Genomic DNA, 24,335 nt, shown 5'->3' on the forward strand with positions numbered 1-24,335 from the left:
CCCCCCCACCCTGCCACCCAAAAAAAGAAAAATCTGGATCCTTTTGCTGTTAAAATGTATCATTTGTTAGTTTTTACTTATTTATAGTGACCATAATGCCAGTTTTTCTATTTATTTGTATCAGTCAGTGCAGCACGGAGTCCCTGCCTACTGTAAACCACAGTAATCACTGTCTTCTTACAGCTGCAAACATAACCTTTTGGTGTTTGGAGACATAAAATCCATATAATCTCCTTAATAAATTTAGTGTTTATAAAATAAAAAAAAAGAACTGGTACATTTTTCTCCTTACAATGCAGAGGTGGTGTAGCTGAATTGTTTCATAAAGTTCATTCTGCAAAGATGTATTTTTTATTTTATTTTTTTTCTAGAGAGAACTTGAGGAACTGGGGAAAAAAAGACCAAAATATATTTAATGCCACAAGTTCAGCTTGACTAGGGGAAAATGGAACAGTCATTTTCTTCACCAGTGAATGGAGAAATCACCTCATTCTTGTTTTACAGCATCTCACTCCTGTCCTTCTGCCCACTAAGTGTAGCGCTGTCACTTATACTTATGGGAGGATTTTTGTTTTTCCTCTGGAAGCTAATCCTTGTGTTTAAGGTAATCAGAAAGGATTTAGTCATGTCATACTCACTGCAGGTATCTTTTTGAGCTATGAGGTTTTTCCCAAGGCTGTCACAATTTAACCAGAGAAGATTTTAATTCATATTTAATCTGTTTAGGGATTAGGAGAAAGTCAATAAATTTCCCCTTTTTGTTGCAGAATTGAAAAAAAAATTCTTTGTTTTTTGGGGGTTGTTTTAATACAAATTAGAATGTGTTTCTTTATCAAGTGTGCTGCAGCTTGTCTGTCAGAGTGATGGCCTACACGTCAGCCTGTCTTTTACTTTTTTTTTTTAGGTTCTCTGCTTTAGGTAGTCATATCTTGCAGTGCATATGTGCAATCACAGAAAACACACAAGGACAGTGATCATTATAGTAAATTCTTATGACTTGTCAAGTACATTCAACTACAATCACTTGCTGTGGTGAATGCAAGGAAACAGCTTAGAGAGAAGAACCTGTGGGGGGGGGGACACTTGCTGTACATCTGGTCGATGTCAGACTCTTTGGCTGCTGCTATCTGTGGGGGCATGCAGATGGAGGAAGAGAGAGGAGAGGAAAGTAGGCAGGAAGTGATGGAGTGATAAAGCTTAGCCGGAAAGGATGGATGGTTTGAAATAAAAGGATGCCTGGAAAGATAAAGGGCAGAGGAAGGGTGGGAGGAGGGGTGAGCAACGCAGTGGGTGAGTCTTGAGAATGGCTCAGCTCGCTGTCTGCTGCGACCACCTGCTCCTCTAAGCGGTACCGGCTGGAGTATAACAGTGCGGCTTAAGCAGGGAGAGAATGAGTTTTGAAGACAATCTGGATCCTGTTAGTTAGCCAGTTTAAAATAAATTTGTCTTTAAAGTGACATTGATGCTTTTACGTATTCATATTCTATTATGATATTAATATGTTTGTCATAATTCATTATTTATAGTCAAGCACCTTAGGCAGCTACTGTAGCCCCAAGTCTTTTTGCGCCTATTTATATTCATCATCATCATCATCATCATCATCATCATCATCATCATCATCATCATCATCATCATCATCATCATTTATATACACCTATTTCTGGGAAGTTCAAGCTCCATCAGGTGGGTTGGGGAGCATTGATGTGCAGCCATTTTCAGATCTGTCCAGAGATGTTCACTTAGGTTAAATTTGGGCTCTGGCTGGGCCACTCAAGGACATTCAGAGTGATCCCAAAGCCATCTCTTTATGAACTTCGCTGTGTGCTTAGTGTCACTGTTCTGTTGGAAGATAAACCTTTGCCTTGGTTTGAGATACAGGCTCTCTAGAGCTCTCTGGAACTGATCTCACAGTTCTTACTGCTGAAAAATACCCCCACACATAATGCTACCACCACCATGCTTTACTGTAGGTATGGCATTGCCCAAGTGACGACTGTTGCCTAGTTTCCTCCAGACAAGACGCTTGGCATCCGTTTTGATAAACCTAGCAACTGTACCTTTAGCTAGAAACAGTTTATGTGGTTGCTGATATTTGGTGAGCTGATAGAAAAATTGCATTTTGAATTACTTGCCACAAAAAACCCATTATTCCCTTTATACTTGCTCCTCTTTGGTAATGCTAGTTTTTTGCTGAAGTACCAAGACCATGCCTTATGAACATCTCCTACAGATTATGCAGAAATTATAAATTGCACTGGATGCACAAGTAGCATTGTCTTTTATGCATCATTGTTCGCTTTATTTGGAAGGCGAACAGTGCTAAGAAATAAAAACTTCCCCCAAATTTGTGGAAACCTAAAATAACAAATTCAATTTGGAAATGTAAGAAGTAGAAGATACAGATATTTGTATAAAAATGTAGAGAGTGAAAATAAAAAGTTGTCAGAAAAATAAATGCTCAAGTAAAGTACAGACACCTAAGTATTTATACTTTGTTACTTCCCACTTCTGCTCAGCACACTCTTCGTAGGTAAAATGGAAGAACAAATAATTCATGAAGCCTAAAATAAACTCCAGGTTGCAGTTTTTTTTTTCATATACCGTAGCTCAGTTAAAGCCCCTGCCTTTACTTAAGCTACTAATAGCAGCATGTCAACATGTCAATCAACATGTCAAGCAGATGATTGAAAGATGTGGGTTTTTTTTTGTTTTTTAAAGGTAACAGACATTGATTATATTACATTATATTACTGTATTTTGCAATAAATCTAACTAAGAAAGCCCAATAAACTGGTCACCCAGTATATTTACTCTGTTTTTAACTTTGTGTCAGCACTGCTGTTTAAAGGATGCTTTCTTCAGCATCTTATTTTACAGTGAGGTATTTTGTTAGTGTCGTTCAAGGAGGATTGAGGCTGTTGCAGGGCTGTGTCATGACCCCAATCTAAGTCCAGTGTCCCTGTAAACAGCACTATAGTAGTGTATTGGGTGACCTCCCTACATTAGCACTGCCAGCAAAGGGCTGGGGGAAGTCAGAAATAGTTACTTGGGCAGTGTCAAGGCCTCATTTAGCTTGCTTATTGAGCACTTCAGCCAACCAACCTGGTGGTGACACATTGCAAATGGCTCATCATCTCTTTTGTTGCCATCATCCTCTCCCAGCCTCTGTCTCTAACTGCAACACATTCGTAACAGCTTCATGCTCATTTGTTTTCCAGTAAATTTATTTCTTTCGTAAAACATTTGGGAAGCTGACGCCTGTTTTAACAAAGTGACATTTTTTGTCATTTAGTTTCTCCAACAGAGTTCATTGTGTAAACTTTGTGTATTAAAATGTAATTATGTAGATATACCAGATATATTTTTAGACCAGTTTGTCAAAATGATGGTCCTCAGGCTACTATTTGTTAGCACTTAAAAGGGGTGATGCCACAAAACAAAAGTACAGTATATTTCTCTGTTTTATTTTTTGAATGACAAAAGAAAGCCTGTCATTAAGCACTTCATTGTAGGTGTAGATGTTCTCTTCTGATTACTTGTCACCACAGTGACACCTAATTAACAGGTAAACCGCTCTTACAGGACAGCCAGGAGGTCCAGCTTTACAAAATAGACAGCCAATGTGAGCAGGTGCTTCAGTGGTCATCAAAGCTTCCGTAGTCATCATAGCAAAAATGGCTACAGGAGATGTCCTTATCTTTTGAATGATGTTCTGTGGGAGTATTCACACTCATAAGATCTGTCTCCCGTAGAGGATCACAGTAACCTCCAGGGGCCACATCACTTCATTTCAAAAAGAGCACCGCCTGGAAGGAAGTATCAGGAGCATGATAAGAACTTGTCTGAGGGAAAGGTAGTAATTGCAAGGTAATTTTAGATGCCATTTTAGGGGAAAAACATGCACAAAGACGGCAATACCAGCATAAGGCTCCATTGCTAGGCAACGGACATGGTAATGCTCTGTGCAGCATCCAATTAAACTACCTCTGTGTTGAAGTGGCTTGTTGATTGTGTGACTAATAATGTGGTGGTGGGGGGAGAGAACAGATTTGCCACCTAACAAGGGTGGCCAAGAAGAAGAATTGATTATACAGGGATTAAGTTTACATTTGGTGAGGCATTTTTAATAGCCATTTTAGAATCAGGACACTTGCACAGAGAAAGCAAGAGAGAGACATTCACTAAGTGAGGAAGGATATTACAGAAATTTTAAGCTTTAACAACCAACCAATGCAACATGTTATTGCTGCTGTGTCTTTTTGTTATGTGAAAAGTATTTTTTTCCCAGTATATTTCCCTGTTTTATCAAATAGTTTCCGAGAAGGAATATTTCAGACGTGAAAACCTAAAAGAATGAGTGATAGTCATGTTAAGGTATTTCTTAAATATGGGATAAAGTATTCCTCATTTTTATGGGTAGCACAGTGATGTGGTGATTAGCACTTACCTCACAACAAGAATCTTCTGAGTTTGAATCCCCTGGCTGGCTGGACCCCTTCTGTGTGTAGTTTTGTGTTGTCCTTCTACTCCTGCTTCCTCCCAGGGTCCAGAGACATTCACCTTGGGTTAATTGGTGATTCTAAGTTGGCCGTAGGTGTTATTAGTTGTCTCTTTCTCTGTGTTAGCCAGTAGAAGCCTGTCCAGAGTGTATCCCACCTCTCACCTTGTGACAGCTGGAATAGGCTCAACCCCCAACCTTAACCCTAATTTTAAAGAAATTGGAAGAAAATGACAGGATGGATCCCTTCTTTATTTTTCTGTACACTGAAGGTCATGCATTTTGGAGAATACCTGTGCCCAAAGTGCATTTAGTATGAAGGGATTTGAAATTCTCATGTAGGTGTCTTACAAACAAAAAGATCAACATCACTGATATTCATCTAAGCTTAACTAAACAGATAGTTTAACTTTACAGACCCAAAAAAGAGACCACAAAAACTGTTGGCGGGTCTGGTTTGTGGGAGTACTATGTCTGCCATATTTGCAGTAACTTGATAAACTGAGAATAAATGCCCAGTCTTTTTGAATAGTTGTGTTGTAAATTAAAGTGTGGTAGTGGTGTGTTGTGGCATTCACGTCCATGACCGTAGCCTGTGAATATACATTACCTCTTTTATATATATTATATATTGCAAACTTTAGAAGAAAAGTAAAATATTGAATTAAGTATCTAAGAATAATTCTTCCTGACCTCCAAGATCCATTTTTTAACCTTTAGAATATTGACATTTTTGTCTTTTGGAGAAACGTGTTAGCTATTATTGGATGAGTACCCATGACATTTGCTGCATATATCCATTTTAGCCAGAGCATGAATCTTAATAAATTTGGGGATCCTTTGATGTGTCTTTCAGCACCACCAGTTGCTTAAATATTCCGATATTCCAGTATTAGTCATTTGAACTCTAGATGAAAATTTTTTGTATAATATGACAGATAACCTACTTAACTCTTTAGGTACAGAGTGATTCACTCAGATTGTCAGTGGGAAGAAATGTGAATCACTTGATTTTCCCAAATCCCTAGTGAAATACTTTGCTGATAAGGATAAGGATAAGCGGACGCGAATGGATGGATGGATGGATGAAGTTCCCAGCATGAAACACCTTGATTCTTTGTTTCTTTAATTGAACAGGAGCTGTGGACATGCATATTTTGCAGTGTCACTGAATGGCAGTATTGCTTTCATTAGTGTGGAATGCTAAATAGCCGACGAAAAGAGGGGCATTTTTGTACTTGCTTTCAAAGAACACTCTTTAAAGCATGTATTGGGTGACCGATTGTTTGACGATGTGTATGAAAGGTCCCAGGTTGGATTTCAGCCATGGAAGGTTGTTGAGATTTTTTTTATTTTTTCACGTTTTAACCAAATTCACAAACATGGTTGGTTTTGACAAGTCCTGCCAACCTTGTTTGTGACACTTTAGGTTTGCATATTTTGTGTGTGTTTATCAATCTTAATATGTAATGTGCCCCTTGCAAATGTTATTGCTTAACCTGGCATAGACACACCCAACAGTGTATTTATTGCAAGTACACTGCTCATTGCTCTTAATGTTGGGACACTCCATTGATGTACTGTATGCACACACACACACACACATACACACTTGGTTCCACTCTGTGTAATGAGCTTTTATAGCTTGTTGCACATACTCACAGACAGATACACATTTAGCATAAAAAATGTTGTGAACAAAATAGGATTGAAAGTCTGTGTGTGTGATAGGGTTTGGCCATAATCTTCCCCATAGCTACGGCACCTACGTTGTTCCCTGTAATGGTTTTAGGAGATTATTTTTTCTGGGAATAGCGTGGCTCCATTCTGCGTTTGTGTGTTTTGCCATGTTTGTGAATGAGGCATTTTGATGGATCGGGGTCAGAGTCACACAGTGTGGAGTAGGCCTACATATTGGCTTAGAGACGGATTTATTCAGCAGAGCTTTATACTTTGTTCCTGGCCCGGATTTTGCATTTTATCTGGGCGTGTGTGGGGTAGTTTTGTAAGGGAAGGTTGTGGATGTATACTGTGAATATCAGAACTAGCATCATGATGTTGAGACAGTTTATTGATGGTCCTGTATGTGTGAGAGTTGGTGCATGTGCTTGCGTAGGAGCTGAGAATTGTGTGTAAGTAACGGTGTACATTTGTATGGATGCTTGTAGTGTGTGTACTTGTGTAAAACCTGTGCAGCTGCTTTGACGTTGATTGACGGCATTCATTCTTTATTAAAAGTGTTTTGACTAATTTACCAAGTCAGCCATGTTGTAGCCTCTGGGGAAAAACACTGATAGAGAAGAGCATCTTTGAAGCAGCTCTTTCAACCCTCTTGGTCTGTTTCAGACATTTTAATAGAGAGGAAAAAGTTACTGTCATTTTTCACTGCATTAACAAGTGAAGTGTAGGTGATATAGTAGCAGTGCAAATGTTTTTTTTTTAAAGGTTTGCATCTGCTCTATCTTTCAACGCTATAGTAAATCGTCTTTGTGGGCTTTGGGCAAGTTTGGAAAAGCTCGTTTCACAGTCCACTGGTTTCTTGCTAGCAGAGAGACAGGGCCACATATCAGTGAAGGTGGCCAGAGAATATTTGCCACCAAACTTGCACACTACCCACTGCCCTGCACCTCTTAAAGGGACACTCTGACATTGCAAGATTGTAAAGTTTTTCCAATGTGAAGGGACATTACATTCACCATCACACTGGATTCAAACTGTTTGGTTCTTTTAATTTCAGAATCATCTTAAATATTTTAGGATTATTTTTAGTTTACTATGATTGGTGCCCTGTAAGTTGTTTTTTTTTTTTTGTGTGTGAATTTCTTGATATGATATTCTTTAGAGCCAGAATTCTTGAGCAGACACCTCAGTGTGCTAGAACTGTGAAGGGCTAAAGGTGAGCAAGTGTCAGGCATCCGTTTCTTTAGGATGACCTTTTCGATCTCACATAATCAAATAGATGGCAGATGTCTGCAACTATGTTTGTTTTTCATAAGCATACATACTGTGCATAAAATACAGACCATTATTCTGTAATGCACAATCACAGACATAACATCGTGTCTATTTGCAGCCACTCACTATATGCACTCATTCATATTCTGTGCATCTGTTGTTTGTCAGGTATGTTTACACTGGGAACATTTTTACATTTTCTCCTTGTTTTTTTTACTTCTTTTTTTTATTAAATTGAAAGCTCTTAACTACAAATATAAAACTTAGCTCCAAGAGTAAAGACATTTGTGTCTGGTCGATTATTTCTTTGTTGTAAAAGTGCTTCTTGGCATTAAATCTTATATCATTGGAAAGTTTGTTTATTTTTCCTTAAATGTTTCCACAGCATAGTTGAGTATGTGGGTTGTGCCCATGAAAAACTTGTCAAATCGTCTCTGCCAATGCTAAATAGCCTATTCTGCTAAAGGCTCTTGTTTTTAGTTTGTGGTACCCTGAGTGTTGACAAGCAGGTGCCTGATTGGCAGCTGATTAGCATTGTTCAGCGAGGAGTCCAGATTTGGCCTATGGCAGTTAGATCGCACTGATACGGTAATAGCTTTTGGTGGAGGCAGTGTGATGGTGAGGAGCGGCTTCTCCCTCCATCATAAAACAAGGCTTATCATCATTGGAGGCAATCTCAACACCGAGTGCTATCAAGATGAGATTCTGCAACCAGTGGCAATCCTATATCTCCACAGTCTGGTACTGAATGCTGTCCTCCAAGAATATAACACTTGCCCCCTCATTATCAGAGACTACCTCCAGAGTTTGGGAGTGGAGAGGATGGAATTGCCTACTTGCAATTCTGATCTCAACCTCACTGAAACTGGTAGCATCAGCTGGGGGGTGCTGTTTGTGTCAGAGTGACCAACACAGCCGCACTGGCTGTGCAAGGGGGGTGCCAGGGTATTAAGACCCCTGTTTATTAATGAATACATTCTTAAATTGCCGATATTGCAAAAATTGTTTCTTCAGACTTCAATCATCCAATCCAATAAACGACGCCAAACAATAAGTTTATATTCACAAGTAAAAATATTTAAAGGCTGCTGAAGTATTACAGATGAGAAATTACCAAATGATTACAAGTGGTGGACAAACAATTTTATAAAGAAAAAAAGGAAAAACAAAAAGAGAAAAAAAATCCTCATTGACAAGAACTGTGGATATCAGAGTTGGTGCCAAGATGCAAATCTTTCACAGGGCTGGTCAGGAAAAGTATAAAAGGTTTGGGGGAACAGAAGATTATCAGTGTGGTGCCAGTTAGTGCGTTAGTTAGTACAATTTTCTTCTTCCAGCATTGAAACAGGCACCAGTTATTAGCCTTTTGGGCTCAAATGTCAACATATTTTCAGACCAACCTTGTCTCCTTGCGTCTCTGCTCCCTCCTCGCTGTAAGTGAGTGAGGTAAAGTATCTGTTTCACTGGTGACAGCTGTGACATTTCCTTCAGAATGCCAAAAGCTCTCTCTCTGTCCAGCTGAGCTGTGGATCAGTCCGAGGGTTAAAGACAGAAGGAACAGATCGATGCAAACAAACACAGAGGGCCTGACTGATGGGCTGCAGAATGGCTTATAGCAGGCCTGTAGACAAATATATCCGAAATACACAAAAACAAGAAAGTGCACATATGTACACTCTGCATTTATCCTCCGTTTTATCCTCATTTTACTTCATTACTGTCAATATAATCCAAACTCTGTCATGCACACACATGGACCCACACACTATAATTAAAGACCCATGAAGTGGACATTTGTCCTCTAGCCTCCATAAATAAAACAATGTGATCAGTTGGAAATGATAGCCTTCCTTGAGCCTATCTTCATGGCAACCCTGATAGGATAAACCCTTACACACAGCTGTGCATCTTCACATGTGTGTCTGTGCTCCTGCGTTCATATTTGACAGCCAATGGGGGGATGAGAGTCACAGCTTGTTTGCTGAGTAACTGGCTAACAAATAACCTGCTTAGGGGCAGCAGGACAAGAAGGAAACCAAGGACTGGCACTTTCTCTCTCTCACTATTACTTTCAAACTGTGTCTCTGTTTCTCTTTTGCTGCCATTCTCAAGGTTTTACTGACCCTTTATCCTATTTTGACTGCACTGCCTTTTTACTTTAGTCATATATAATTGTAGCACTAAAAACATTTATATAACCCAAATGGCTTGAAGTGTTGTGGTGGTGAGTGATGTGACAGCACACGTGCAGAAAAACACTCAGCACATCAGACACTAATGCAGCATTCGTGTTGCTGGCTGTCAGATCCACTCTGCACTGCAGCCTGGATAAACCGCAGCTACTGCTGCTGCAAGCCTTTTACAGGTATAAGCAGGGGGCTGTTATTTTGCTGTTGTTGGCCTCAAATTACCCTTGAAGACTAAAGAAAGCTTACACAGAACCTATATATTGAAGTGTGAAAGGTGTTTGTTTATATGTATTAATTTATTTCTTATATTGTAATTAGTCTCCATCATTTTTATTTATTTATTTATTGATGTATGTATTTATTTAAATCCTAAGTTTAAGTAATAAATGTCATTGACTTGCTCTAATTGAATGGACAGTAAAATAATTACTGTGTTAGTTTGTAGCTCCTCAAAATTGATTTTTACAACACAGGCAGCGTGGTGGCTTAGTGGTTAGTATTGATGCCTCACAGACAGAGAGACTTGGTTTAAAGTCTCCTCTGTGGAGATTCTCCCTGTGACCACTCAGGTTTTCTCCAGGCATCCCTGCCATTGAAAAATAAGCCAGGTAATACAGCAACCTTGAGCATTTTTAAAATAGATTTTCTTATTTTTAAGAGTCATACTTCTTTGTTAAATAAAGCTCAAACAAATTAAGTGAATTTTTTTGCTGCCTTTAATATTTTAGGCTAGTATGTCAGTTGTTGAAGTTGGACCTACTTAAAAAAAGAACAGTATTGTTTCTGACTTTACCTATTACAGTATCAGTTGCTGAAAACATTCGATGGCTGTCATGAAAAAGAAGTCAGAGCATACAGCCTTAGAAACCAGTCCACAGGAAGTGTCCAATTTAACCACTTTCCACTGCCGATAGCAGCTGCAATGGTCTATAAAATTGAGAATTGGACTTGGAAATGTCTGCTGGTAGTGTATATATGTGTATGGATGGATGGATGGATGGATGGAAAAAGACAAAGTATATACGAATCAAGAAGTCTGGGTTCTAAAACCTTTGAGTATATCAAGAGTGGATGGAGTGACTGTATTATGTTATCTTATACTATGTACAAAAGTTGATTCTGTTCATCTGGACGTAGCGTTTTCAAAAACTCTATGTACAAGGCATACTATGTAAATCTTGTACACAGTGACCCAACTTTACTTGTCAATCAGTGCACGCACAAAAACCCACCCATAAAAGTGCACTAGCCTTTTAACAAGCTGCTAATTGTGAACTTGCAAGCACAAAGAGTCACAAGCAAATGAATGCGTTTTTTTTTGTTTTTTTGTTTTTTTGTTTTTTTTAAGTATGTGGTTTCCACGGTGCTGAAAGACAAAGAGACCTGCAGATGTGTTCAGAGTATTCCAGTGTAGTGTGTGTGTGTGTGTGTGTGTGTGTGTGTGTGTATTTGTATGTTAATGCTGTGGCAGACATGAAAGTAATACAACTGGTGTTAACAGGGCAATTAGCTTCAGCTCTATATATAGACTTCGCTTTTGCACATTAAATGGAAGTTTACTGGTGCTTGTATTGCACTTTTCTAGTCTTACTAACCACTCAAAGCTAAATTCACACTACACTTTATTCACTTCACATTAAACACTTGCATATAACATCCACTCCTATGGCCACTTTAATTTCACAAATTTTCCTAGCATGCATGTCTTTGAATTTAATTTTCTTCATGAAATGTGGGATGAAACGAGAGGCTCTTTCCACTATATTTTGATAGTGCTGCACTACTGGACCATCCAAGGTCCTTTTTATAATTGTGTCTGGATATTTTTAGAGGCCAGGTTAATGCCTACAGATCGTTTTTTATTGCATGGAAAAGCAACTGTTATTTCAGTAAAAGCATAGCACAGAAGATTTTTTATTTTTTTTTATTTTTACTGATTCAGTTCCATAAGATATCACACTAAGCCATAATAGCTAGACAGCATCCAGTACCAGGGCCTTTTAATTAGTTTAAGCTCTCCCCCCAAAAAAAAAAAGTGGGGTTGGCGGGTGGGGGGGGGGGGGGGGGGGGGGGGGGGCTGTTTGGTCCTCAAGACAGTAGAATGGGCGCTAAGTGATGGTCTGCCGACAGGTTCCACTCTTGCCCTTTAAATGCAGGTGGTGTTTGTGTTTTTCGTTCACTTTTGGGGCAGGAGAATTTTTTCTTTTTGCCATTTTTTGCTTCACTCTGGAACATGAATTATTAGGAGAATGCAGGGAATGGCAGTACAGGACTAGCTGTATAGAGAGAGTGTTGAGAGACTGCTGTGATAAGGCATTTTAGCCCTTAAGTTTGCTTAATCATTTACAACTGGGTTTCCCCTTTGGCCAGAAATTTTGCCTTTTGATGTGCTCATTCATTTATACAAACCAGTTAATGTTTCAGCTTACTGTTCTTGGGAGTCATAACACCTTTTGATCCGCGGCAATGATGCTACCCTGTAGTAGCGCAGATAAAAGACTTTGTGTGTGCAGAGAGAAAAAGATAGAGCGAAGGTGATAGTGAGACAAAGCAATAGATAGTATAGGCCCCTGCCTGTAGCTGTCTATTCTCCTCAATGTCAGAGTTCTCCTTCTCTGCGAGAGGCTTAGCACCCACCTAGCATCACCCTATCTGTTTATACAGAGGCTAATAGGAAGCCTGGTCTTTATCCCCACACTGCAGCTCAACATAATGGAATAGAAAGACATAATGCTGCTCGAGTCAAACAGTCAGTAGAGGCCTTTAAATTGCTTCCAATCCCCTTAACAAATCTGATGGAGAGGCTATGAATAACTCAAGGGCTTCTGTTCTCTTCTCTTCTCTTCTCTTCTCTTCTCTTCTCAAATTAGCCGTACTTAACCAGCAACGGAACTTACTTTTACTCTTACTTTTATTAATTAGGATATGTCTTCTTGTGCTTACCTTCCAGTTTGGAGATCTTAATTTAAATCACACTTGCTGCAAACAGTTTCTTCAGAAATGTACATTTTCTCTATGAATGAATACAGACCAGATAGAATATAGTCCAGTCTCCAGATGACTTGTTCAAGCGACATCAGTTTGATAGAGACCACCCTTGGAGTTTCTTCTTTTATGCTCTCTTTCTCCTGCGTCATGTAAATCGACTGAAACAATCCAATGAAATGTGGTTACAAGAATGTCTAAAATATTCAGCTCTGATGTTTTCATCTTCATTGTCAGGGTTTATTAAGCAAGAAGCACTCAGTACTAACAAGGGGAAAAGGTTTATATGATATTGAAGTTTAAAAAAGTAAAGTAATATTACAATACATTTGAACTTTTTCTACATGAAAGATGCAGCCTAGTTTGAATTTAGAGCAGGAGGTGTGCTATAAATTAGTAAAAGCAGGTTACAGTGGTGAGTCAAATCAGAGCTTGAGATGTACGACTTGTCTAAACCAGAGAATCATTATCTCTACTGTTGTCATGAAAAAGCGGTGAAACAAATGGTTCGGACTGGACTGGAATAAATCCCTGCTTTGAGAGGAAATTTTGAGGAAGAGAATATATTTATAAAAGAAATTCCACTAATATGCATCCCCACCATTTTGCTAAGTATAGTTTGCAACCCAACTCACTTTTGGTGAAAATATATTAATGATGTGGCAAAAAAAGCACATCATAGAAGGTAAAAATTCATCAGCTGGTAGGTTGGGGTTTTGATGTTTTAGGTGAAAAAATATATATGTTCTGTTTTTTTCCTTCTTCTCTTTAAATGGAACCAAAACACAACAGCCACTGTTTGTTGGTTATTTACTTTCCATTACTTCTCTAGAACCTCTTGGTAAATGGATTGACTGGTACTTATAAAGTGCTTTTCTGCTCTTACTGAATACTGAAAGTGCTTTTTACTACAAAGTCACTTTCAACCATTTGAACACACTTGTGCAGCAATTTGTTGTTTGCCTATAAGCTATCATGCACACATTCATATGCCAATAGATACATCAGAGGAGTCCACAGTCTTGCGTGAGGAACTGGGGCAGCCTGGGATGAGCTACAGCAACAGCCACTTGAACTAGTCACGTGGTAATACATAAAATTAGGATCAAAATTGTACGTCAAGCTTCAGATCCTAAATGCAGAAAAGAATAACTTCCAGAGAGGAAGAGTAAAAATCTTTTTCTCCAAGTACCCTAAACAAAAAAAAGACAGTTACTAACTCTTATGTGATTGAGGATATTGTAAATCCACATGAGGCACATTGCATGTTTTGTTGCCAGCATGTGTTAAACAGCAAACACCTGTCCTAAGCAGTTCAAATCATCTATGTAGTAATAGGAACTGCATCAGCCATCCAGCCTTTGTGCTACATGCTGTTATTTGTCCCAAAAATAACAGCTCAAAGACTTACAATACCCACACAGCCTCAGCATTGTGCAACATGGTGTTGTGTGCCACAGTTTACCATGCTGGTTGTTCTGTGGTACTTGAGCTGTTTTGCTTGTTGTTTTAAAAACCATGTTATTAGCAAGAGACACTTGCAATTATTCTGTTAGTGTGAAAGGCCCAGCTGATTGTAGATGATTGGCTGGATCACAAACTGATGACAAAGAAATTCACAGATGCACGCTCAGATATTTAAATAATGTGCTGAAATCAGCCATGCAGTGTGGGGGTGGGTGTGCATGTGTTTATGCAGGCTGCTCATCATGTACCCACTCATATGGGTATGACGTGCATGCCTTTTGCAGTGCCATTTCTAGGGAAGGAATAATTTAACAACACTGAAAAGCCTGAAAGAGAAAGCAGAGTAACATGGAAGAAATGGTGAAGTTACTGAAGATGGAAAGCATCTTTTGCAAATCAAAGGACTAGCTTGCTTTTGCTCTGTACTAATTAATTAAGTAAACATCTTTTTCAGATGCATCTCAAGCACAGGATGGCCTTACCATTTGGTATCAGTTTCTTTCTGTTTTGCTTTGTCTCCCTCTACCCAGTGTTTTTGATGCCTTGTATATCCATTGCGTCAGCTATAACAGTTAGCATGTCTTTAATTATCCGACAACATGACATACCAGTTAGAGCTCTGAATCCCTATTGTTGTTATGCAATCCCACCCTCCTACACACAAACACATTTATATACCTCAATTATGCATCTTTCCCAAGTGGTGAAGGATGACAGCTCCATTAGCCTATGCTTTAATTGAGTGTATGTGCTCATACTGCAAGGAGCTAGATAATGTTGTTGAAGTTGGATTTGGTGCCTCTAGTTTGTTAAATGTGACTCAGCAAATAAAATGAGCTAAAGGATGAAGTGATGTAGCAGTCGGTATTTCCAGCCTCAGACGCATGATTAGTTTCTTTTGTATTTGTTTGTTTTTGTCTATAGTTGTATGGGATGAAAAGAATAGAGCATTATGCACAATAAATTCCTAAAAAACAGTTACCCTCAGTATAGAAAACATAGCAAAACATAAGAGAAGACAAATCAACTGTAATTGAGAGAAGAAGGAAAAAACAGGGAGAATACTTTTGTACAGAACGTGGTAAATTGTACTGGGTATTTGAGAACAAAGAAAACTGAGTAAGATTACGTCTTCTAACATCTATCTGATGAAGAAGATTGTGTTTACAGATTATATGGTTAGTTTATGCACTGATCAAAAGAGGTTCTGCCTGGGGATTCAGCGATATAATAGTGCGGGTCACACCGACATACACCTCACTACAATTTAAACTCAACATGCAGAAACATTTGCTAATCACTTTTTTTGTATAGTCCTAATATTAAGCAGAAGGCTACACATTCCTTATAGCTGAGGCATTACTGATGGCTTACAACTACAGAGCAGCTGTCCTGATTTTCTTTTTCTACTGGGCCGTGGATTGATGGGATTCTCTGGCTTTGATGGATGTACTGGTCACCACCAAATGCACAGGACTGACAGGATTACTGGTGGCTTGTCGTGATACTGGGACAACCACAGTGCCCGTGAACTCCCAGTCAGTGTTTCAATGTTTTGTGTCATCTTCATTGAGAACATCTGCCTGTCATAGCATTGCTAGACGTTGAAAAAATTTGAAAATGTAAAAAATTTTATCCAGCTGTTTAATCTCTACTTCAAACATGGGTGGCTTGAATTTGGTGCTGAGCAGGAGCCCACCCCCCAACAAGAGATTGGTGATCAGATAACTAATGCTTATTCCTAAAAGACTATCAAACAGTCCATAAAGCCGGCTGCTTCAGTGATTTCTTTGTATCATTAAACTGGTGTCACGCTGATTTACCATTGCTATCATACAACACTGTCAAATTCACAGTGGGCATTTTCTAAAATTAAAAAGATTAAATTAAAGCAGCAGAACCAACGACATCCTTATTTGATCCATACTTTTTTTTGTCATTTTTGGTCCTTACACTAGTATTACATTTAAACTGCCTTGCTTGTTTTCTTTCGTTTCTTTTTCCTTCACACGTTCTAGCCCTACTAACGTTGCTAAAATGAAGCTAAAAAGATTTTCGGCAAGTCTTTCTCATATTGAATATAGGAAGGAAAACAGATTTTTGTGTTAAAACAATGGAGTAGACTTGACCTATTGAGTCATATCCCCTTTGATCCCTGCTGTCTGTCCAAAGATTCTGCATTTTGGAAAACTGACAAGACTTTCCTCAGTTTTTAATAATTTAACTGTTTATATTCTAGCAAAAAATGACTGGGTTAATTCAATGGGATGGTGTTTTGGTTTAAAATTTATGAACCTTTTTAAACTGATATATAAATTCTTACTCATACATACTTTACTGCCTACATGTTATCCTTCGCTAAAGTAGTTTGGACTCATGGTCATCATTAAGGTATCAGAGGTATCAAAGGAAATGATAAATGATCAAGGGCAGTAAATACATACTTCTTGTTTAACTTAAATTATCAAAAGGAATGCTTTTATAGGCAGTGGTTTAAATTTTCAATATGACTGAAAAAGTATCCAGTGAACTAGAAAAGAATGATAAAGATATGCTTTGAAAAAACATTATTTCAGAACAAAATTAAATTGTGATAAGTGGTCAAAACATGAAATACCATACCCGGAGGAATTTCCCATAGGATCCACTCTTCTGTTCTGTTCTTTTTTTTGTTTATGTTCCTCTTTTTTGTTGGAGTCCTCTTTATATCTTTATATTAAAGACCCTTAGAAGCCCAGTTATAAGTCCCTGTAACAGCAAAACTATGTTAAAGTGAGTGATGGTGGCAGCACTTATGTTTCTATTGCTATTTGGAGCTCTTCTCTCTGGAGAATTTGTGGAATAGTTTATTGCAAAGAAAGTGAGTTAGAGAAGGGAGAACAGAGAAGTACAATACTTTTAAAAAGATCATTTTAAAGGAATCACATTGCGATTACAATATTGCATAGTTTACAAACCAGAACTTTGTTTTCAGTCTGTCTGTATTCCCCTTGACAGACTGTGAAACTGCTTTCCTTCTTAGGACAGATCTGAGAACAGAGCCACCTGTAGTGTAGTGTCCAGGGAGAAAACCGAGTGAAGTTTCAAGAGTGCTCAAGTGTTCTTTCCACGTTTAAATTGTCAGTTTACACCCTCAAGATGCTGCATGAAAGTGGTGAAGACCAGACTAACCAAAAGAAGTGCAGTGACCTTCTAAGTTGGGCTGAATTTAGTAAAAGTCTAAAGCAAGAGAAAATAATGGAGATGAGTCTGTTAGTGGTGAACATGGGTGAAAAAAAAGAAAAGCAATAAGATGAGCAAAAAGAGGAAGAACCCCCACAGCGAGAATGTTAAGTGTTTACAAGATGAACATCTCTCTGCTGCTCTATGCCTCTCTCACTGACACAACGCCATCGCATCTAATCAGCCAATCACGGCTGGGTTCTGTTTAAGAGGCCTGATTGGCTGATTAACCAAGCTCATCAACACACCACCCGGTGTGGCTCCAAATACACATAGTAACACGAAAACCTGCATAAACACGCTCTGCAAAGTGCTGTGTGTTTGTTTGTGCGTCTGCACATATGCATAATCTATGCATACATTTGTTATGTACTTTGCATTTGTTAAAAAGTTTGGAGTCTGCGTGGGCAGCATTTCTGCAAGTCCACAAGGATTAAAAGTTGTAGTTGAACTGTTTTACCAGCTTGAGCACCTTAAATGTGGCATTACTTTGCAACAGCTGTAGCTGGTTTTAGATAAATAACCACCATCTGTGGCCCACCATCCCTGTGATTAAACACAAAGGCACCAGAGCCTCAGATACATTTTTGGATATGTAATGTTATATGACTATAATTTGTAGTACACCGTAGGTTCTATTAAAACCATGAATCCATGTGTGTTTAGCACAGATGGCGTAGTATATTCTCTATATGTTAATAGTTGGTAACTTGATAGTTAATAGTTGGTATCTCTCTGACATAAGAAGCTGATGAATTATTTTGAAGGAGGGCCAGGAAATTCAAATCCACCAAATTATGAGCACCTGCCACAGTGGGAAGCATGTGTAAAGCACAAAACATACATATATGCACTAAAACCTAGATTTTAAGAATGCTAGCCAACTAAATCCTTTCTCACATGAGCTCCTAGAATGTATTTGGGAAGTTGAGCTCATCCAGAGAAAGTTACTTGTCACTTGTGAAATGACTACAGATGAAATCTAGGACCACATTTCCATGTGTATTTGTTACAAGACTTTTTTAATCGGTATGGTATCAGAGGATCACTTTTCAGTCAAAAAGCTTTGACTGAAAATCTCTTTCAAAACAGTATTTTTAATGTCATGTATAGTCATGCATATTGAGTGACATTGTAGCATCTTGAACTTGTTGGCTTTCATGGCCATGACATTACTAGATAATTCTTCTGTGTATGGATATAGGATTTCTATAGTGGTTTCTATCATTACACACACAACCTCCGTTTGTCCTGTTGTTCCAGTTTTTCCTTTATTAATTTTCCCCTTATTTCAGTACCATTTGTATATGCCCATGCAGGGCACAGCAACACATAGCAGGGCCCAAAGCAGATCAATGGCAATATTTATTTCATGTCCAATTATTGGGGCAGAACCAGAGCACACAGGAATGAAAGTAAACGTCCTCTCAAAGAGAAGCACGCAGAAACTGCATTATAAGTGCAGCCTGCAGCCTGAGCTTCAAGAGCAAGTAATATGAGTACAAGTGCAGGTTATAGGATTCCAATAGAGCGAGCTACAGGCATTACCAGGGGTGAAGACTCCAGAAAGCTGAGCAAAATCCATCTGCTTTGAGCAGGAGATTCCACCACTATCCCTTTTCCTTCTCCTTACTTGTTTTTACTTATACTGTTTTAAGAAGCCAATTTATCTTTGTTGCTTTAGAAAACCTACTTAAACTGCATATTGAACAAGCAGTGCCTCTCTATATCAGAGTTGGAGGAAGAAATGTCAAAAATATACAAAAATGAATAAAGATATGAATCATTCCTCTGTGTCAACTGTTGAATGTTAAAATATTTAGACTTTTCTTCTTCTGTATATTTTGGTTTAATTAATTAAGTTGAGCATAAACATGTATTGAGTCCTGTGCGTCATATATTATGTTGAAGAGTAGATTTAATTTCATGTTTTCAATTTTAGCTGCTGAGAGACAAAATGAAAAAGAGAACTTTTTTTTGGCTACAATAGAGGTCTTCTCAGTTTTTTCAGGATTTCTTAACATTGTCCATATCTGTTAAAAGCCTTATTGCAAGAGTATAGTGTACATTTCCAGTTATGTGATTCTCTGTGTTGTAGATCAGCACATTTGATCAGCGCGTCTGCTCCATACTTGATTATAATTGCCAAACAAATTAATGTATCACTTAATGACTTGCACCCTCCCTTCTTCTGTCTTTTTCTTCCTCTCAGATTTATTCCTGACAATGAAAAACGACCGAATGTTTGAGACCTGGATCAACAAGGTAATAAGCTTTTTGGACTTATTTGAGTGTCTTTGAGTCTCTTGCCTATCATTAGTGACTTTTTACAACTCAGACTCTTCTATAATGATCAAAATTGACATTAGTGAAGCATTACAGTCCTCCAGAGTAAAGTAGAGCCCAGCTTGTATTGCATGCATGGTGCTGCTAATAGCCTAAAACCATATTGGCATTTATATAATGTCTGTCTTATGTGGTTAGCCATTTGTAATGTAACAAGTAGGATAAGCACAGTGACCTGAAATGTTGCCTCAAGTCGGCAATCAACTGATTCCATCCACCTTAACCACTACAGCTACAGCAGGCAATGACGCAATTGTAATGAATTTATTTGACAAATTACAACTGGCTGGCTATACATATCACATCTTATCATCTTTTTGTTTTTTGGGGGTTTTTTTTCAGTTATGCTGGAAAAGGAAAACAATGGTGGAATTGTTTAAGCTTCTGGCAGTGTAAAGTAGTTGGCAACTTACCGTGAAGACACTGCTTGAGTATACAAAACCATCTGCTCAGCTATGATTCAGCTATATGTATTACAAACACTGCAGAGTATTACAAACAAGAAAGCCAGGACTGCTCTCCAGAGCAAACTCTGAGATGACCCCATATCTAAATTACCCCAAACATTCTTTTTTATATTATATTCTGTTAAAAAAAAAAAATTCAAAATTTAATGTCCGACAGCTTATACACTGACATTGATGATGCCACAGACGTTTACAGAATCTCAGTAAAGCAGTTAATATTTTTGCACTTTATTTTCCAGGAGCTTAATAACTTTATTCGTTTTCATCACAGTGCACTAGAGTAAAATATTCATATTGTGTTCATCTATGTTTGGAGCTTTAAATGAGTTAAACTCAATATCCCCTAAAAATCAGTCATATGGTAAACTGTCAGCGATCTGGTTCAGTGGGTCTTGACTGATAGGTTGAGTTCCGAAAGAGGGTAGCAGGTCTCTTCCGAGTAGAACTTAAATGTATAGTTTGAGTTTTTATGAAGAACAGCATAGCTAACTGTGACAATCAAATTAGAACAGAGGTTTTGCTGTAGTCTGTCCTACTTCTTGAAAAGAATAAAGAGATTGGTGATCACTATACAACAGCTATTTAATTTATTGTTACACAACATTTATTCATTTATTTATTGCTAAGATTTGTGTTCAGTCTCAAAGGCATTCAGTTATAAACTAAGAATGTACAGTATGGCCTCAGTTGCAGTCTCACGTCCTGAAGTATAACTACAGGTATTGACAGAGTGATGATCCCCTCCTCTGCTTCAGTGTTCATTTCCTTAATGCAACAAATGGATCTGTAGTGCTTTGGTGGGCTTAGGAGTCTAGGATTGTTGGCACTGCTGCAGAACTAGTTAATATTCTGGGAGAGCAAGGAGGGGAGACCATGGCTCTGGGTTTTTGTCAAAGGGGCCTATTTGAAATTCAGCAGGTCGAGGCACAAGCCGAACAGTAGTCTATCTTATCACAGAGAAGGGGAATAGGAGAAAGGAAGGGGAGGAGGTAAGGAAGAAGAGGGGAAACGGAGAGAGATTGAAGGATGTGGAAGAGACAGAATGTGTCTGAGGGGAGAGAGACCAAGCAGGAGCAAAACTGTGCAAATAAACTGCCATGCCCAAATAAGTTGGATGTGCGATGGGTGGCAAGAATGCTAATCGGAGAGGATGAAGCAAATGAATTTCAGAGAAAGATCACTTTAAACTTTTGAGGTAGTTCCAAATGATTTTTATAAAACTCTGCAAATGAAGGTTTTTTTGTTGTTGTTGTTTTTTTGTCTATATTAAACAATATGTTAAAAATATATTAGCTTTTTATTCAGTTGTGAATCTTCAACAGACTGAACCATTTCACTGCAGTTATTACAATGACAAATATGAAATAGAATCTAAATAGATGCCAGGGCCTACATCCAAATGCAAAACATACATGAGAAAATGAAATAAATGAATAATTGAGTTTAACAGAAAATTTTAATTCTAGTTTTAAAACAATAGGACACTGAGTGCATTGACCTCAACTATGTTATCCTTCTACAACAGAACTTCCATAATATCACTAAACACACTAATTTGCAAAGTAGAATTTCCTTTAAGACAAAAGTGCTAACAGGCGCAATGCGATCATTTTTCAAGAAAATCCAGTATATCACATCACATCTGTTTTTAACCCTGATCAATAACTGGAATTTACAATGACCAAAGATCAGCTACCACATTTTAAAGATACTGTTTTCAGCTCAGTTTTGCATGTGGAATAGTTTCATTGAAGCACTTTTTAATATACGTTTATCCTTTTTCTGTTCGGTGTATACATGGATACATACGTAGACTATAAACCATAAAACAGATGAATCTATGACTTACACTTTTCAAGGATTAATTTTTAGCCATGAAGAAATAAAAAAAAATATGAAGTACATAGTATTATCAATGTTAAGAACTGAAGAATTTTTAGTGAATCAATAAGTAATTGACACTCACACCAAAACAGTTTTAGTATTTTATAATTCTATTTAATGTTGATCTTGGCATTTATTTTGTAATTTTGCATACTTTGCCTCCTGCCAATCAAGTCATAAGTAGTTCTGCAAAAAGCATGTCTTACAAGCATCTCTAGGTATAGTGGAAAGGATTTGGGAGGAAGACAAAGTGAACCTTGTCAGTGTCTCTGCAGTCTCAGATTATGGATCTCTTGATCTACTTCTTAGCTACTCTATGAAGAAGTTAAATCCTTTTCTTTGTCTTTTTTTCTTCTTTCTCATTTATTAGCAATGCTTTTTCAATTTTTCTTTTTCTATTTATGAATTTTATTTTGCATCCACTGGCTGCAGCTTTTCAGCCACACTATGATGGAATTTCTTCAAATTTTGGTTGAGTTTATTCACTTGAACTGAGCTGAACTGAGCAGTATTTAGTGGTCAAAGGTGAAGTTCAGCTGTGAACTCAAATAATATGTTTTTAGCCATACCTTATCATTTATTATAATTTATTTGCTAATTATGATTGTATACAAATAATGGCAAAGTGACATTTTATATGCAAAAGATCAACTTCTCTGTGACTCCAGTTATTTAAAACAACCAGTGTATATGTCCTGCCTCTTTCTTATGTTTTTATGTACGTGCCAAGACACGTGAATTTCCAGTGAAAGGGTGTACTCACACTTCCATGTCAGAGCACTCTTGACCCCCAAGTGTCCACTTTGTTTGGCTAAGTGTGATCACTACTAAGTGTTGTGCTCTGGGCTCCTGCAAGAAGCAGGCCCAGGCACAGTTGAGTTGGATGTGGGCACAGTATAAATATAGTGTGATTGTAATGGACATCATGAAATCACTTTGTTAATTAATTAGCTAGTATGTGAGAGGCCAGTGTGTGTTACTGCTTCCACAGTTAAGCCACATAATGCATAAAATCATGAACCCCCTTATGCTCTGCAAGAGTGCTTTTCGTGTGTGTGTGTGTGTGTGTGTGTGTGTGTGTGTGTGTGTGTGTGTGTCTGTGTTGTGTGTATCTGTGTGTCTTTGTGTGTCCATGTGTGTGTGTGTGTGGAGGGGGGGAAGGGAGAGGGTAAGACCAGCCAAGAAAGAGTGTGAAATCCTAAAGACAAAATTAAGCGTATTCAGGCCCAGATATTCAAGCAGTGTAAGTGCATTGTTGGGGGGGCACCGTGCCTTGTGTGAGTACACCCTAATTTAGCTCAGTTGAGCGATGCAGACATGAGGTGTTACTTATAGTGCTTTTCCTGTTTTCCTTAGCAGTGTATCATTTTTTTCAGTCACACTGACAAACAAGTCTGTACATCCACACTCTTGAATAATTTCTAAAACAAAAAAGGTTTCTTCGGAAGCATTCCATGGACACACACACACACACACACACTTGTGCAAATCTACACAAACACAGAAGACCAAGCCATTTCCCAGCATCCTTAGAGCATTAGACCTCTGTTAATCCCATCGTGGTTTTCGGTTCAATGCGGCTGCATCTATCGGTCATAGGCCAGCACGCTCCTCTTTCTCCAGCACTCTGTTTTAATTACTTTTCTATGTTTTCTCTTCCCCTAAGTCTCCTTCCATCTTTCCTCTTTCCCCTGTTTTTGTGTGATTACACAAGAGAAGGCAGTCACAGAGGGGGAAATAAAATCAACAAGCTCCAAAGAGATGAGTGAAGAGAGGTGTTTTCATTGGCTGCCAAATAGAGCCAAGTGCTTTAAAAGGTCAGTTCTTTAACGGCTGATATAATAATTTAGTTCACTGGTTAGTGAGAAGCTGTTTTTATCCCCAGTCACAAACTTACACAGATTAGCACATGCATATAAATAAACTACTGCTTGCCATCAAAGCAAGTCAGTGTTTTTATATTGAGGCTTGCGCTTTCAGTTTTTAATGGTAAACACCTTTCAGATCAGCTTGCTTGTTGGCTTTTCACCAGGATATCATAGAGGTAGGCAAAATGAAAAATTCTTTTATAATAAGAAGAAAATGAATGTCATTTCGAAGAGTTCTGCTTGAAATTTGGTCCTTTGAGCAACAGAAGAAGTCAAATGTGGACCCATTTGATGAGATTTATTGGCTATTCACGACATCCATTTTTTTAAAGTCTCCTCCATATGTGTATCATCATTCCAAATAAGTAGTATTAGATTTCTTTGGCTCTTTTCCGCAGCATGTCTTTTATCCTGTCTTCCTTCTCTCACCCCAACCGGTCACAGCAGATGG

General features: G+C 38.2%; 1 protein-coding gene across 1 annotated transcript in view; it reads left to right on the plus strand.

Annotated features, from left to right (window-relative positions):
• itfg1 (integrin alpha FG-GAP repeat containing 1) overlaps nt 1-24,335 on the plus strand; it is a 146,885-nt gene that overhangs the window by 4,480 nt on the left and 118,070 nt on the right. The window contains exon 7 of the mRNA XM_005913089.3: nt 19,532-19,584. Coding sequence (XP_005913151.1) covers nt 19,532-19,584 — 53 coding nt within the window. The remainder of the gene's footprint in view (nt 1-19,531; nt 19,585-24,335) is intronic.

This window comes from Haplochromis burtoni, unplaced genomic scaffold (genome assembly GCF_018398535.1).
Source record: "Haplochromis burtoni strain Fernald_Lab_line unplaced genomic scaffold, NCSU_Asbu1 Contig_2, whole genome shotgun sequence".
Lineage (NCBI taxonomy): Eukaryota > Metazoa > Chordata > Actinopteri > Cichliformes > Cichlidae > Haplochromis > Haplochromis burtoni.